The 15494-nt window shown below is 40.8% G+C and overlaps 1 protein-coding gene across 5 annotated transcripts in view; it reads left to right on the top strand.

Annotated features, from left to right (window-relative positions):
- col14a1b (collagen, type XIV, alpha 1b) overlaps window positions 1-15494 on the top strand; it is a 114649-nt gene that overhangs the window by 65513 nt on the left and 33642 nt on the right. For all 5 annotated transcript variants that reach the window (XM_011480659.4, XM_011480658.4, XM_020706881.3 and 2 more), the window contains 3 exons: window positions 7562-7691; window positions 12279-12401; window positions 12865-13014. In XM_011480659.4, coding sequence (XP_011478961.1) covers window positions 7562-7691; window positions 12279-12401; window positions 12865-13014 — 403 coding nt within the window. The remainder of the gene's footprint in view (window positions 1-7561; window positions 7692-12278; window positions 12402-12864; window positions 13015-15494) is intronic.

The raw sequence follows: 15494 nt of genomic DNA, 5'->3' as shown, positions 1-15494 counted from the left end.
TCTCTTCTTACAACTGCATTTTTGCGTCAGCCCCTGACTCGACAATTTGACTAAAGAAATACTCAGAAACTCGGTTTAAAGCTTAATTTTCTTCCTATATGGGCTCCATCATCATAAAAATGTCACAACAAGAAGTTAAAGATACCAAAAAACCTGATTTTCATCTGAGTTGGACTTTAAGGGGATTTCTTTTTTAAACCTTTTTTTATCAATGGTAAAATAATCCTTTAATGCTGGATCTAAGCCATTTAAAATGTTTAACCACTTTGCAAACTGGAACGAAAAGGATCCAGAATGACATTTCTTCATTCTTATTTCCCCTTTCATTTTGTCTTTCTCTTGTTTTTGCAGCTTTTCTGTCGCAGCATTTACCCCAGAAACAGCCCCAAAGACCAGGCCCATGTCTAAAGGAACACCTACTTAACCCTTGTGCTATCTTAGGCACTTTAACATTGGGAGTGGGGTCATCTAGACCCACTAGACAGTGCTCTGAACCTTTTTTCTTCAATGATTTGTGATCTTCACTGGTGTCCATGGATTACATGAAATCTTTCCACCTTTATCCACCTTTGTCATGGTAGGGAGAACACCTCAATGGAAGGGGGGGGGGGGGGGGGGTCATCTAAGATAGCACAAGGGTTAATATTCTCTTCTAAAAGTACATTCTAAAAACACATTTTCCAAAGATATTACAGATCCAGTGAGACACTAACAACACACACTGTAAATGTATTTACTCTGGGACAATTCCATTTTCTCTGAGAACGCCTTTGGCTTAAGGCTTAAGCCCTCCAGGTTTACCAAAGTTCTGAAGAGGGAATCAATAGAAATGGAGACAAGTGAGAAAATTCATTCAGTCAGTCTTTTTACTGGTTTTGCTGCCTTTATTCTTTTTTATGTTTCATGTCTTTTATCTACATCTTTATTGTTTGGTCTCATTTTGAGAGGATATTACATCGAACGAGAGTCAGATCTCCTGAAGTAATTTGCCATTTTTCATTTGTCCAATAATGCCAACCTAACCATGAAATTGACGTGTTTTTTGTGGAAAAAAAACAGAACGTAGATCCTATAAGTTTTCTTTGCAGTATCAAATAAAACAATCTTTCTTTATCATTTTTTAATTAGTGTTTCTAGTCTTGATGTGGCTTATGCTGTAAGTTTAGTTTTTTTTAAAGTGTCATGCTCTTGTACAGTAACTGGAGCTCCACAGCTGCACTCTCTGATTTTTTTATTTGTCCACATTTTAAGCTATTTCTCATTATTCTGCTTTTTCAAAGAGACGGGTTGTGCCCCATCAAGGATTTATAAACTGTGTAGTTTTCAGCAGCAGTAATTAATTAAACATATCAATTCTCTATTTGAGTTTATCAGACACAAAACCAGCACAAGGGGTGGTTGAAGGATGTAAATGTAAAGGAAAAGAGAGTACTGATGACTATAATGGCATCGTTATTGGAGAGCCAGAGGAAGAGGAGGCAGATCCGCCAGAGGTGGCAGGTCGTCAGGTAAATGTTGGGATGAGCAGGAAGGAGGAGGGGAGATAATGATGACAAAAACAGTGGCAGACCTCCAAACCCGTCCTTCAGACAGACTGACAGGTTTCACACTAATGAGCCAACAGAGAGCAAAGGAAAACTGAAACAGAATCAACCATGACGAAAATCACAACAGTTATCAGGAAAATTCAGTTAATGAATGTTTGTTTGCGAGTTTTTTTTTCAGTCAGATATTTCAATGGGAATCTCCAATTGCTTGGAGGTACAAAAAACATTTTTTATAAGCTTCTGTTGTTATTTATTTGCAGAAATGACTGCTTTACAGTGTCAGACAAAGGTTTGGACACTGCTACTCGTTTTTTTTAACCTATGCACGGTGGTCCAAGGTGGTTTTTAGCTTTATGCCACAGAACTACCGAGTTATGATGGATTTAGTTCAGAAGATGTGTTGTATTTTTTACTACATAAGCTTTTACTCTACCTAAAAATTATATATATGTTAAAAAAATACGCCCCTCTCACCCCTCCGCGGATGATATCTCATGCAAGCTCAGGTCCTCTAGCAGTGACCTGGGAGCTTGAGGGTCCTGCAGTGTCTTGGATAGATACTGCAGGAGGTCTGAAGTCTTTCCAGGTATCTGTTGTAGCCACTCCTCCAGCTTGGGGGTTACTGCCCCAAGTGCTCCAATTACCACAGGCACCACTGTCACCTTCACTTTCCAGGCTTTCTCCAGTTCTTCTCTGAGTCCCTGGTATTTCTCCAGTTTCTCATGTTCCTTCTTCCTGATGTTTCCATCGCTTGGCACTGCCACATCCACCACAACGGCTTTCCTCTGTTCTTTATTCACCACTACAATGTCTGGTTGGTTCGCCATTACCATCCTATCAGTCTGGATCTGGAAGTCCCACCGGATCTTTGCCCTCTCATTCTCTACCACCTTCGGAGGTGTTTCCCATTTTGACCTTGGGGTTTCCAGTCCATATTCTGCACACATGTTCCTGTATATTATTCCAGCCACTTGATTGTGGCGCTCCATGTATGCTTTACCTGCCAGCATCTTACATCCTGCAGTTATGTGCTGGATTGTTTCAGGCGCCTCTTTGCACAGCCTACACCTTGGGTCTTGTCTGGTGTGGTAGATCTACACCTTGGGTCTTGTCTGGTGTGGTAGATCTACACCTTGGGTATTGTCTGGTCTGGTAGATCTACACCTTGGGTCTTGTCTGGTGTGGTAGATCTACACCTTGGGTCTTGTCTGGTGTGGTAGATCTACACCTTGGGTCTTGTCTGGTGTGGTAGATCTACACCTGGGGTCTTGTCTGGTGTGGTAGATCTACACCTTGGGTCTTGTCTGGTGTGGTAGATCTGAGCCTCTATTGCTCTGGTGCTCAGGGTTTGTTTTCCTGAGCTGCCAGGATGAGTGCTTCAGTGCTGTCCTGTAGGCCAGCCCTTTCTAGCCATTGGTAGGACTTCTTGATATCAGCCACTTCAGTAATGGTCCGGTGGTACATCCCATGCAGGGGTTTGTCCTCCCACGAGGATCTGTCCTCCAGCACTGTATCCTCTGCTCTCCATTGCCTGAGACATTCACTGAGCACACTGTCAGTTGGGGCCTTGAGGTTGATGTACTCATCCAGCAAATTGACATAATAGATGATAATTATGACTTTTTACAACAAACCATCATTTTTATTTCATTCATTTAAGATATCAGAGATTATATTGAGAAAAATTATAACATTAAATAAAAATATGTTGACGTTGTATCCATATTTTCACATTTTTCTTAATGATTATTGTGCTGGCCTTTTTTTAAAAAATATCAGTGGTCTTTCATTCAGGTATTGGCCATTGGTGCCCCCTATGGTTACATTCAGATTTGTTCTATGTTTGGATGACTTCAATTGGCATTTGAATATGTTGATTTGCATCATCATCCCACCAGAGGCTGTGCTCCTCTGCTGGACACACATCAGGTTTTCATTTTGACAACAAAGACCCACCAGATGCTCACACCATGCAGTTGAAGGAGATTTCTTATCAAAGTGTGAACAGCTGTAAGCCCTGTTTGTCAGTTCGATTAGGTTATGAATCCCAAAGCGCTGCGATCTGAAGCTTCATACTGGATTGCAGGGAAAAACACGGGCAACCTTCCTCGTCTGTTTGCAAGTTTCTGTCTGTGCTTCTTGGCTGCTGAACGAGGGGCGTCGGCCATTCCTAATGCTTCAGTATTTTTTAAAGCTTGTTCCTCCTCTGCAGGGTATAGTTAGAATGTAAGTGTTGATAGTATAAATGTCATTGCGTCTAACTCCATTCAGACATCCTGTGTAGCCGTTGGCTGGCCTGGCTCTGCCGCCATCTGTCCACTAACAGCTGTGGTGATGAATCTGCTGAGGCTTCATTATTTTACTGCCCAAGTCCAAACAAGCCAACATGCTGGACTGCAGCTGGATGAGCAGAATGCCAGTCATTTCTGTTCGGCAGCCATTTATAGGAGAAATGCTTAAGAACATACAAACAAATGTTTATGTTCTGATTTTCTTATGTCATTTCTTCAAGACAGTCATTTTATTGCTGACGTTTCCAAGTCTGAAGGGATGAGATTTGTCTAGAAGAGGAAGATAAGGTGAAAATCCCTGTATGTGCAGTTATTATTAGATAAATTAATTTACTCAGGGGGGCAAAAAAAACAGAACATTTATTTACTGAAGCTATTCCTGTCTTAAAGCAGTTGAGTTTTTTGAAATTATAAAATATATTGGAATTTAAACAAAAAATCAAACAAAAAAGGGCAGAAAGAGTTTTTTTCTAAACAAGTTTAAATGATTATTTTTTATATATTTATTTTGATATGGACAGTTCACATTAATGAGGATCGATCCAGACAGTGATAGATGTAAAAATTTCAGATTATATGTCCATTTATAGACGGGATAAAACAAAACATTGGACTCTGGAAAAGACATAGGAAAACAATTAAAGCGGATCAAGTGACGAAGCATACAAATCAGTTTAGTTTTTAAGTGCTCCCAACTCTTAATCTGAAAATATGTATCTATTGTTTGACTTCTAAAGACAATTTCCCGAACCTGAACTCACCTTCATCTTTTATTTCAATTCTGAAGGCATTTTTTTAGGCAAAAAAGTTTGCTCAAAATCTGTCCTGACCATTTTCGAATCTCAGATTTTGACATAATTTTTTTTTTTTGGAAAATCCAAAGCCATAAAAGTTGGACCTTTTTTCTCTTTACTTAAACATGTTTTATTTACTTATTTTTTGGAGCCAAAATGATTTTCATCATATTCTAAACTTGACATTTAATATTGTTGAGAAAAAGCCGTCTTTATTATGCACAATGTGAACTTGAACATCCCTGATGATGCAGACGGAGTGCTTTGCTTTGACCTGAAGAGCTGTTTGACCACAGCGTTTGAAAGAAAAACGAGATCTTCCAAACTCTAGAAACTGCCCCTAAAATTCACCTGCCATGTTTTTGATAACTTTCCAATGTGAATCCTGAAACCTTCTAACACGTGACGTTCTTCTCTCTCATGCTGGTCACATTTTCCCACCAAGGTTTGGAGGGTTTCTGGTTTGGGTTCCAGTGGATTTGAGAAACAGCTCAGTCTGAGAGAGTAGTTTTTAGAGTTTCTTGATGCAGTCCAGGTGTATATAAATTATACATGCGACACTAACAGCAGAATATGTGTTGTTCTCTGCCTGTATTTAGCAAACCTGGAGGGAATCTTGCTGTGCATTGAAGCACAGAAACTGCCTGCTTGTTTATCTGACTGTCAGGTTTAATTGACTTCTGTCAATTAAATTCTCTCTGAAGTTTCTCCAAAAACCTTTCACTTTTGAAGGTAACATTTCTGTAGAGTGTCTCAAAAGATCCAGCTTCTAAATGGGGAAAATACTTGATGATGTTTGCATTTACATAAACTGGAGGGGAAATAGAACCGCTGTGGAGTTGGGTGGGTTTAATCAAAATGTTGGGCTCAGTGACAATTCAACAGACCTGCAGCCTTTTTCATCAGACTGGGCTGAAATTGATTTCTTGAAGCCCTCAGTGTTTGCCTGACTGGCATGTCTGAGAAAGACTTTTCTTTAGAAGGTCTGCGGATGGAGCCAGGCGAGACTTTGCATGCTCAGAATGCAAACTGCTCCGACAGAAACAGGCAAACGCAGGAATCTGAGAAGTGAGGGGCATCCACTGGCTGGAAGAGGGACGTGGATTATTCACACAAAAAAACGTGGGCTGTCTGTACATGGAACAAGTAGCACACAGAGTCTGTGTTGGTTCAAGCTTTTGTCCCTGAATATCTCAGTTTCAAAGGTTTGTCAGTTTATTTCAAAACATTCAAGTGTTTGAAAATGTTGACAGATGTAAGGAATCGGTGGTTTGGTTTTGTTCTTGGTCATGTTTTGGTTTCCTTCTTTCAGTCACACCACTTTCAGGTTCATGTTCCACAGCCTGTCTTCAGTTCAGTTAATTGCCCTCAGCCTATTTAAGAGTCTTGGTTTCTGTTCATCCTCGTCAGGTCATCTGTTCTGCTGTATCACCTTTTTGTTTCTCCTGTAGTTTTGTCAGGTTTCGGTTTGGTTATTAAATATTTTATTTTCTGTCACCATGCCTGGTTTCCTGCGTTTTGGGTCCTCCACCACCAGTTCTTGACAACAAATCCGAATTCCTTCCCTACCCCTCCAGCGTCTTTACATTTAGCCCTCGAGGCAGAGCTGTGGAAAGAGTGTCTTCAAATCCGGACACCGCTACGCCTCGATGACATCATCAATGATCATCTCCGTTAGTGCGTAGCTGCCGACGCTCTGAAAATACACAACGCCATTGGTTTCACAACTATAAAAAGTCATGCAAAACAACAAGTCAGTGCTGACTTTTAAATGTAAACTTTGTGCTTCAGAGAACACCCTCATAAAGAAATGAGTTTCTCTGATGCAGAACACCCGACCGGCGGAGGGATACCCTACCCTAAGTCGCTACGCCCCCCCCTCTTAAAAAAACAAGTTCGGACACCACTACAGCTCCAAATCATTCTACAATTGGAGCAATGGGGAGGAGCCAGTGGGGTGGGGGAGGAATCCACATAAAGATGGACAGTTCCTCAAAAACGAATGCTTCATTATGTTTGGTCCGGGGGGGTTCAGGAGGATTGTGTTTGAGTTACTGTTGTATGAGAAGTGCTTCATAAATAGAGTTTCTTTATCCTCTGATCTAAAACCTAAAAAATAAAACAAAAGAAGCGTTTGAACGAGATGATTGTATCGAAATGGAAGCAGGAAGTGAAGAACAAGGACGAGCAAAGTGACAGAAGAAGAAAAAAAGAGTTTGGTGGCGGAAAGGAAGCCTGTAGGGTTAAAAAAAAGAGGCGGATTAGCCTGTCTGTCTGCACAGCAACAGCAGTTCCCTGTGACGGATGAATCATTGAGACATGAACCTTTACAATAGGCTATCTTTGCCAACAAGTCGGAAGGGAACCGGACCCAATTAACCTCTCTAGCACCTGGAAGCTTAAAGTCCACCAGAGCCGCTCTCACTGTTTCACCTCTATTAAGACACTAATGCGGGGTTGTCTCTGTTTGGTTGGTTGGTGTTTTAGGATGACTTGGCTTTCCTTCTCCTCTTTTTCTTGCATAAACGCTAGGAATCCAAAAAAAAAGGAATTATCCCTCGACTCAATGCCGGTTTATTGCTTTTTTTTAAAATGTTTAGTTTTTCCTGTCTGCTGTAACTAAAGCTATACTTTCATGAACGATTTCTGTGCATAATGTCTCCTAATAGGATGATTTAATGATGATTTAAATAATGTATCATAATAATCTCTGAAAAGGTAAATAAAAGTTGTGAAACTGCAATTCATTGCAACTCATTGCAAGAACTGCAATGAGTTGCAGAAAATAGCAAGTTGTCTTTAAATTGCTTGGCTGTACAAAATGTGCTTTACAAAGGAGACTGACGTACTCTATGGAATATTATGGAGAAATTAACATCCCAAGACGACAAACAAACATCACAATGATGAGCATTTGTTGTGTTTTCAGAGAACAGTCCCTCCCGCTCAGAACAGCATCGTCCTGCAGCCGCTCCTGTCCGACACGGAGTACAAGATCACCCTCATACCTGTTTACCCTGACGGGGATGGACCAGTGGCCTCACAAGTGGGACGAACCCGTAAGTCACGTCATCACGTTAATGTCATCACTGCAATGACAGCCTAAAGGCCGGAACCATTGACAAGTTTAACACCAGAGATGCCACCGGCGAATCCTAAATAACACACGCTCATAGACATACCATAAATCTGCTACCGTGTACGCCATCAATGTGAATCAGCTGATTGTGACGTGGAGGGAAGCGGCTGAAGAGTCTTAACTTTGGAGCTAAACCTTAAATGAATTTTTGAAAAGACTCGAGAAAATGTCCAGAGGGTTCCTTCAAATTCAGCCTCACCTGTTCAGGTTCTGCTTGGTATCTATTTGTGGTCACAGTGGGGTAAAGCATTGAAACAGGGATTACTCCAGCAGGCTGTGTAGTGGTTAACACTCTCCTCCCACAGCGAGCCGGTCCTGGTTCGAATCCCAGCTGGGACCTTTCTGTGTAAAATCTCATATTAAGGACGTTTTGTGTAGATGACACAAACAGCATGACCAGGAGCTTGTTCAGTTCAATTACAATAATTCAATAAAGTCAAAATGCAATATACAAAGAAAAAGACTAATCATCAAGATATGAACAGATGGGAACAAGTAAATCCGAACCATCCACATGCATGGAAGTCAGCATTAAAGGAGATGACTTGGAGGAGACTAGTGACTGGTGTCAGAGGAAAGAAAGTTTGCCTTCCTCCAAGAATGAAGACACGCCACTGGAGAATCAAAGGTTCCATCCAAGATGGAAACTATAAAGACCCAGGAGTACATCTGTCAGATGGCCCCCAGCAATAAACTGCCATGTGAAGGTCTCTGGTAGCAGAAGATGAACTTTGAAAGAGGAGTTTTTTTCCTCCTTCCAGATAAAGTGAGTGGCTGAAATTCCACTGCTGGCCAGAAAAAAATTAACATGTTTTAGTTTTTTTTTTTTTTCATTGATTGTAAAATATTGTAAAACATTGTTTCGTTTTTTGCGATGCATAAGAAGGTCCAAAATCAGATGTTTGTGAACACTTTCTTTTATTTTTTTCTGGATATAAAACTTGTTTAAATATGCCTTAAAATATATTTTATTTTTTATATAAATTAACAAAATCAAAGCTCTAACTGAAAATATTTGATATTTTCTAAACACAGAAAAGAACATATGGTGCAAGAAGAAAAAGTGCTTGATGTACTTTATGGTTTTTTAAATATTTTATTTGTAATCTATATTTACGAAAATGTTGGGCCATTCAAGGCAGAATTAAGAAGGTGAACCATCTTCTCTATGAGCATGAAACAGAACTATGTTGAGTTAAATTTACATTTCTGTCATATCTTAATGACATCCCTTTGGGTTTGAAGGGCTCCTGCGTTTCTCTCTGTCTTCTAGTGCATTGCAGTACAAATACTTTCAAATTCCAGTCATTCGTCTGGTTCTCCCCACACCGCCGTCTCTCCCTGAGAAGTGCATTACATCCATTAGCCGGCGTTAACGACACTCTGCACTTCTTAACCGACAGGCCTCAGAAATCTGGTGATGATGAATGCTTCTTGATGGCCAGGGAGGATGATGATGGGAGATGATCACTCAGAAAAAATATAAAATAATAAATGTAAAAATGACAGAGATGTTGCTGGGCCGATGAAGTATTTTAAAGTCAAGATTGATGAGATGACAATGGAGAGCTGGAGTAATCTGAAGATTTTAACCTCTAAAGGATGGGGTGAGCACTAAGGGAGGCATGACAGGGGCTTCTGACAGATTAAGCATTGTGCCTCACATTGATGATGGATAGTATGCAGCCGATGCAAAACCCTTCAGATTACACTGAAGGTTCTATCAGTTGAGGCCGGGGCAATTATTTAGAGAGCTGCGGGTGGAAGTAGACAGTCTGTGGGTGTTTCTTCTAAATGGAATGTGGAACTAAAAAACAAACACTGATTATGACTCAAATCCACTGAAGGTGGATTTTAAAATTCTCAAGTTAGAGCATCAATGTGGCCTCTTCTCATTTAAATAAAGTTTAGCCTGCTTTATAGTTTATCGTTGATTATTTTATCAGCTCATATTTATAATTATAAAGTGCCAGTTAGCCGAGTTTTTTAAGGGTCTATTGAAATAAAGCAACATTTGGAAAGGAGTTGATCGGTGTATACGTCTTATGGGGCTTTCATACCCTCCTTGAAGGCTTTACTGCTTTACAGTTACAGTCCCATCTACCCACGCACACACACACACACACTCACACACTGATGCCGAACACCGGCACCACCCCACAACCACCAGGGGCAAGGTGGGGTTCAGTGTCTTGCCCAAAGACACACGGGCGGGCGAGGCAGGAATCAAACCTGCAATCTTTGGATCAGAGGTCTACCGCTCTTCTGCTTCACTAAAATGGCAGCCTTACTATTGATTTGATCTCCATAGCAACCATTTAAGTCGTGGTCACTGGGGGTAACGAACAGGTCAGTGTCAGTTTAAGATGAATCAGCAAAAAGAAGCTTGAAGTACATTTTATGTTTCATTCAGCTTCAGCCAACAATTAGTGTATTAAATTTGGACAATGTGGAAAAATGTGCAAGCAACAGGGGAACGCCACTTTTGGAAGGTCACCACGGCAACACCATTAAAAACTGATAACGTCTATCTCCAATAAGTTTTTTATTTCCATGTAGCTTCTAAATGATGCCTGAGGAGTTATGAGGGGAAATCTCTTGGAGGAGAATACATTTGTAGATGGTATTATTTTTGTGAAGATTCCTCAGATAGAAGTTTTTATTTTTATTTTACGCAAAAATGTGAAAATCTCTAAATGTCACACCTCTCCGCAAAATAACCGCTAAGCCGTAGGTCCTGTTGCCATCCCATAATAATTTTAAAACTTCGTTTGGACATCCCCGACATGTGCGCTTTAGTTTCATTTGTGGATTTTGTTCATTTTTTTGGGGAGGATCAAAATTCCTTTTCACTGTGTATTATGTGCACATGTTGGTGAGCTTTTGACCATGTGGCAGGAGGCCTATTAGGCTCAAAGGGGCAATAAAAAAACAGAATTGCAAAAACAATCTGATCTTTGCAGTCAAGGACTGCTGTGGGACATGGTTTACAACGTTTCCATGTTTTTTTGGTTAATAAAAAGTAGAGATTATAGAAAAAGTCAAAGAAAAAGCAAAAGAAGGAGCCTTTCCAAATGTAAAGTGTTTTAAAGTTCCAACTCGTGATTATTTTGAGCTTGTCCAATTAAGCGTCTGCTCTGAGGGTTTAAAAGAACTGAGCGAAAAAGAAAGGGCTTGCCACAGAGCTGGAAAACTGGGTGCCAACGCGGTGTCATCTCCAAAACAATTAGAAAAGCGATGCATGAACCGTGAGCCTGAGAGGCAAAACCCAGGTTATGAGCAGAATTTTACACCAGCTCCTAAAAAAAAACACTCCTTATCTCCAGAATGCGCTTCGCTGCCCGAAAAGTTTCATTAAATCTCCAGTTTCTCATTACAGGCGAACACATGGTTTGAGGGATGGCAGAGAGAGCAAAAAGGATGATGGGAAATTTCTCAGGTCCAGGACAGGAGCGCAGATAGATAAAACAAATGAAAAGGAGGTTCTAACATGGGGATATAAGCATAGGAGGAGTGCAGAGAATACGATTTTTAACGGCGATAAAGTGTAAAAGGTGAGGAGAGAAAATGAGGTGGAGGAGCTGGTGAACATGTCGAGGTTTCAGTTTGTGTGAAGCGTGGATTCCAGCTCTGAAGGGAAGACAGCAGCTCCTCTGCTCTTTCACTGTACGGCTGAATTACCTGCACAGTCACTTTTCCGTCTGAAAACTAAAAGGTTTCATGTTTTCTATCAGTTCAGAGAGTTTTGGAAAGAGTCTGAATGTAGATGTGGAGATGGCTTTGCTTTTTTAGGAATGGGTCATGCGACTAATTTATTCCAGACAGATGAACTTTTATGGAACAATATATTGCTCCATACATTTTGCTGAGTACTGAAAATATATGATTAAACTTTTTTTCCCTCTCTTTTCCTGCAGATTTGGTTTTTATCTCTACAGTTTCTCACTGTACTTACCAAAAAATAGGATTTTATTATTAGATCACATTTCTGTTGTTTTACATTGACATTGTTACCATGTTAAAATGATCCGTCTGCACTGCATGTCCTGTCATGTTTCCTTTATCTAAATGGTAACTGAATTTAAGACACACTCTGATGAAAATGGTGTCTTTAACATTTTCTTGTGGCATTTTTTCTGATGATGGAGGACATGTATGAAGAAAATTTGCTCTAAATGGTTTTTCTGAGTATATTTTTATTCAATGCCACTAAAAAAAAGCTCATCTGTGACGTAGAAAAGAGAGCAATTGCGAGGGGAAAGGGCAAATTTCTGATGAACTACCAGCGTTCTGCAGAAACCATAACCTAGAAAACAACTTTGACTAAAAACAGCACATCATAATTAAAAGACCACAGGGGAAACTTTTATAATAGATCAAAGGATGATCAGAGTGGGTCTCTAATGGAAATTCACAAAATCCTCAACTTTTTACAAACATGGGTATGTTATAGGTCTGAAATATTCTACTATATTTGTATAAGAATGAACTTCTTTCCGTCCTCCAGTTCCTCTCTCGGCTCCTAAGAACCTTCGAGTTTCAGAAGAATGGTACAACCGCTTCCGGATCAGCTGGGATGTCCCGCCTTCGCCCACCATGGGGTACAGGGTTGTGTACCAGCCTCTTTCTGGTAATTTACTCCAATCCTTAAATGCTAAGTGACAAGCAACAATCCTCTTCAAATGAATCCTTACTTTAGCTGTAAGTTTCCCTCTGAGAGCGTGAAGAGTGAAGGAAGGGAGCTGTAGCCTGAAGCTACCGGCCTCAAGCTAGTTTGCCCACAGCTCAAGTGCTTGGGGCTATTTTCATCACTTCTGACAGAAGCTGCACAGAAACCCATGACAGAAAGAAACTCGGTGCTTTGTTTGTTTTAGGCTTCCAGAGAGAAATGATTGCAGAAAAACATATGTATGCAATTCTATGTCTATGTATCCTTGATCATCACTTAGGAAAAGAAGGAAAACGAAATCTAATCTGAAGACGTTCTTGATAACTGTTAAGGTTTGGATCAAGAGAATTGATCTGGAGCTTTTGAACTGAAATTCCCCATCCACCCCTCAAACTCTTACTCCATTGCCGCCCTACTTTTGCAGCCCCTGGACCAGCACTGGAGACGTTTGTTGGGGAAGACGTGAACACCATGCTGATTGTCAACCTGCTGAGCGGGACGGAGTACAGCGTCAAAGTCATCGCCTCCTACACCACAGGATCCAGCGAAGCCCTCTCCGGCAGAGCAAAGACCCGTACGTTTCCCCTGCTTAAGGCTGTGTCACGCAGCCAATACCTACATTTTGCACATTTTCCTGGCATGAAACTTCGGTATTTCGTGATGCATGCGTGAACTACGAAAGTGTTTCTTGCGTTCATCATTCGTCGATGTGTGCAGATGTCCGTCGAGAGATTCGGCCGATGGGTCTTTACATGAATTCGGTTTTAAGGTGTTCAGATTTTTGGTCAGTTAAGAATTACGCAGTTTACGAGTATTTTACATCGTTTATATGCAGTTTTACATAAATTTTACGCAATTCTTTATGAATTCGACGATTTGTGGCTTTCCACGACCGTTTCACGTATGTCTAAGGGACGATTTCACGCACGTAACTACCACCGATGGATAACTTTTATATTGCATATACGGCGCACATATTAGGTTCAAATGACATAATTGACAAACAAATAACTAGTGAATTGCTTATAAACAGTGCAATAACTAGGCACGATTCATTTTCTACGTTGACGTGTTCTTTGCCTGGTTTATTCGTACTTTTCCGTGGTTTGATGGACCATGGATCATTCTTGATACATCTGTGAAAATTTACGTAAAGAAGCACAACATTTCTAACTTTTACTCACATATATTCACGCATGATGACCAATTTTCATCCGTGCAATAAGGACAAAATGTACGTAGTGGCTGTTTGACACAACCTTACAACTCCGATCAACAACATTTTATGATACTGATCTTGTGCAGTTTTATCCAAATAGTTTATGCACACAGTATTTAAAACATAGATCGTAGTTTCTTTTCAGTTTCTACTTTTTAAACAAACATCAGTTATAGCTGCAAAAAGCCTGTAAAATATACATTTATTAAGTTCAGCTTTTAGCCTAATTATACAAAACGACCTCTATTATGCATTTTGGATAAAACTGATGGAAACATGATGGAAAAAAAAAGTAGCTCAACCGGATGTAATGAAATCTCCTAATTTGCCAGAAGAGCAGCCTGACCTGCACGGATAACATCTATATGTGAATGTCTATCTGATACTTTTAATGACAACTGCATGTCATTTTAGAAGGGAGTGGCTTGTGGAAGTCTCAGCAGTGATGTTAAGCCTCTGTCACCATCAGCCTTGATTTATTTAATCAGTGCCTCTGAAGTACAATCATTGGAGTCCAAAGCTTGCAATCCCTCCTTTTGCATGACAATTAACCTGTTCAAAGACGGCTGACAAAACCGCCCGTCTGAACTGGAAAAGTCCCAGGTTTGATCTCTGTGATGCCAAACATGTCCTTTTGAAGTGTCCTTGAGCTGGACACCATCTCCTCCCCCCATTCCCCTGGTCCGGACGCCAAGCACACGTGTCGGCTAAATCCAAACATGTACTTCCTAAACGGTGCTCGCCGCTGCGGTGGAGCCAGTTTCCGCCGCCCGCATGACAATGAAGCACATCTCGAATGAATTCCAGGGCAAGTTCAGAGAGACAAAGAGGTTATAAGCTATGAAAAAAAGATAGAGAGACGGGTTTTATTTGAAAAGTGAGCAGCGTGATGAGGTTTGTTGCATCCCAGGAGAAGAGCTGAACGTCTGTCATTTTCCACAGCAGCATGATAATTAAGCCTGTGGAAAGAACTGATGTGTCAATGTCACACGCCTGCACCAGTGTCACAACTGGAAGCCCTTAGAAGAATCACTCGTAAGGTTTCCAATTTCATATCCACATATCAAGTCATTTAGAAAAAATCCCAACACTAATCAAATTTGGTAGTTGATACCTTGTCTGCACAGTGGTGCAGTGGTTAGCGCTCTTGCCTCACAGCAAGAAGGCCCCCGGTTCAAGTCCTGGCTGGGGGACATGAAAAACAACATCAATGGGGGACCTTTCTGTGTGGAGTTTGCATGTTCTCCCCGTGCATGTGTGGGTTTTCTCCGGGATCTCCGGCTTCCTCCCACTGTCCAAAAACATGCTTCATAGGTTGATTGGCAACTCTAAATTGTCCATAGGTGTGAGTGTGAGAGTGAATGGATGTGTGATTGAGGATATTCCACCCTGCGACAGACTGGCGACCAGTCCAGGGTATCCCTTGCCTTCGCCCAAGTGGCCGGGATAGGCTCCGGCAACCCTGTGACCCCGAAAGGGAATAAACGGTTAAGAAGATGAATACCTTGTCATCTTTGGGGATACATGTTCACAAACACTTTGTTAATGTCGATTTATAACATTTTTGATTACCAGGAGGGTTAAATTATACATATATGTGTGTGTATATTTATATGTGTGTGTCAGAAGATCAACAACCCCCTGTTGACACAGTAAAATATGTCCAACACAACGGGCCTTCAGCTCCTGTCTGTTTCTCAGCTGTTGGGCGGGACAAGTTAAAAAAACATATATGGAAAATTGGATTTTTGCGAAATTCCAGTGGACATCGTGGTTAAACTTTGATCTCAAACGCCACATTTGCACAGCACTGCAGTTCACTCTATGAGTTCTTT

This window comes from Oryzias latipes, chromosome 11, assembly GCF_053564925.1.
Source record: "Oryzias latipes strain Hd-rR chromosome 11, Olatipes_Hd-rR_3.1".
Lineage (NCBI taxonomy): Eukaryota > Metazoa > Chordata > Actinopteri > Beloniformes > Adrianichthyidae > Oryzias > Oryzias latipes.
This window is presented reverse-complemented; position numbering and strand designations above follow the sequence as displayed.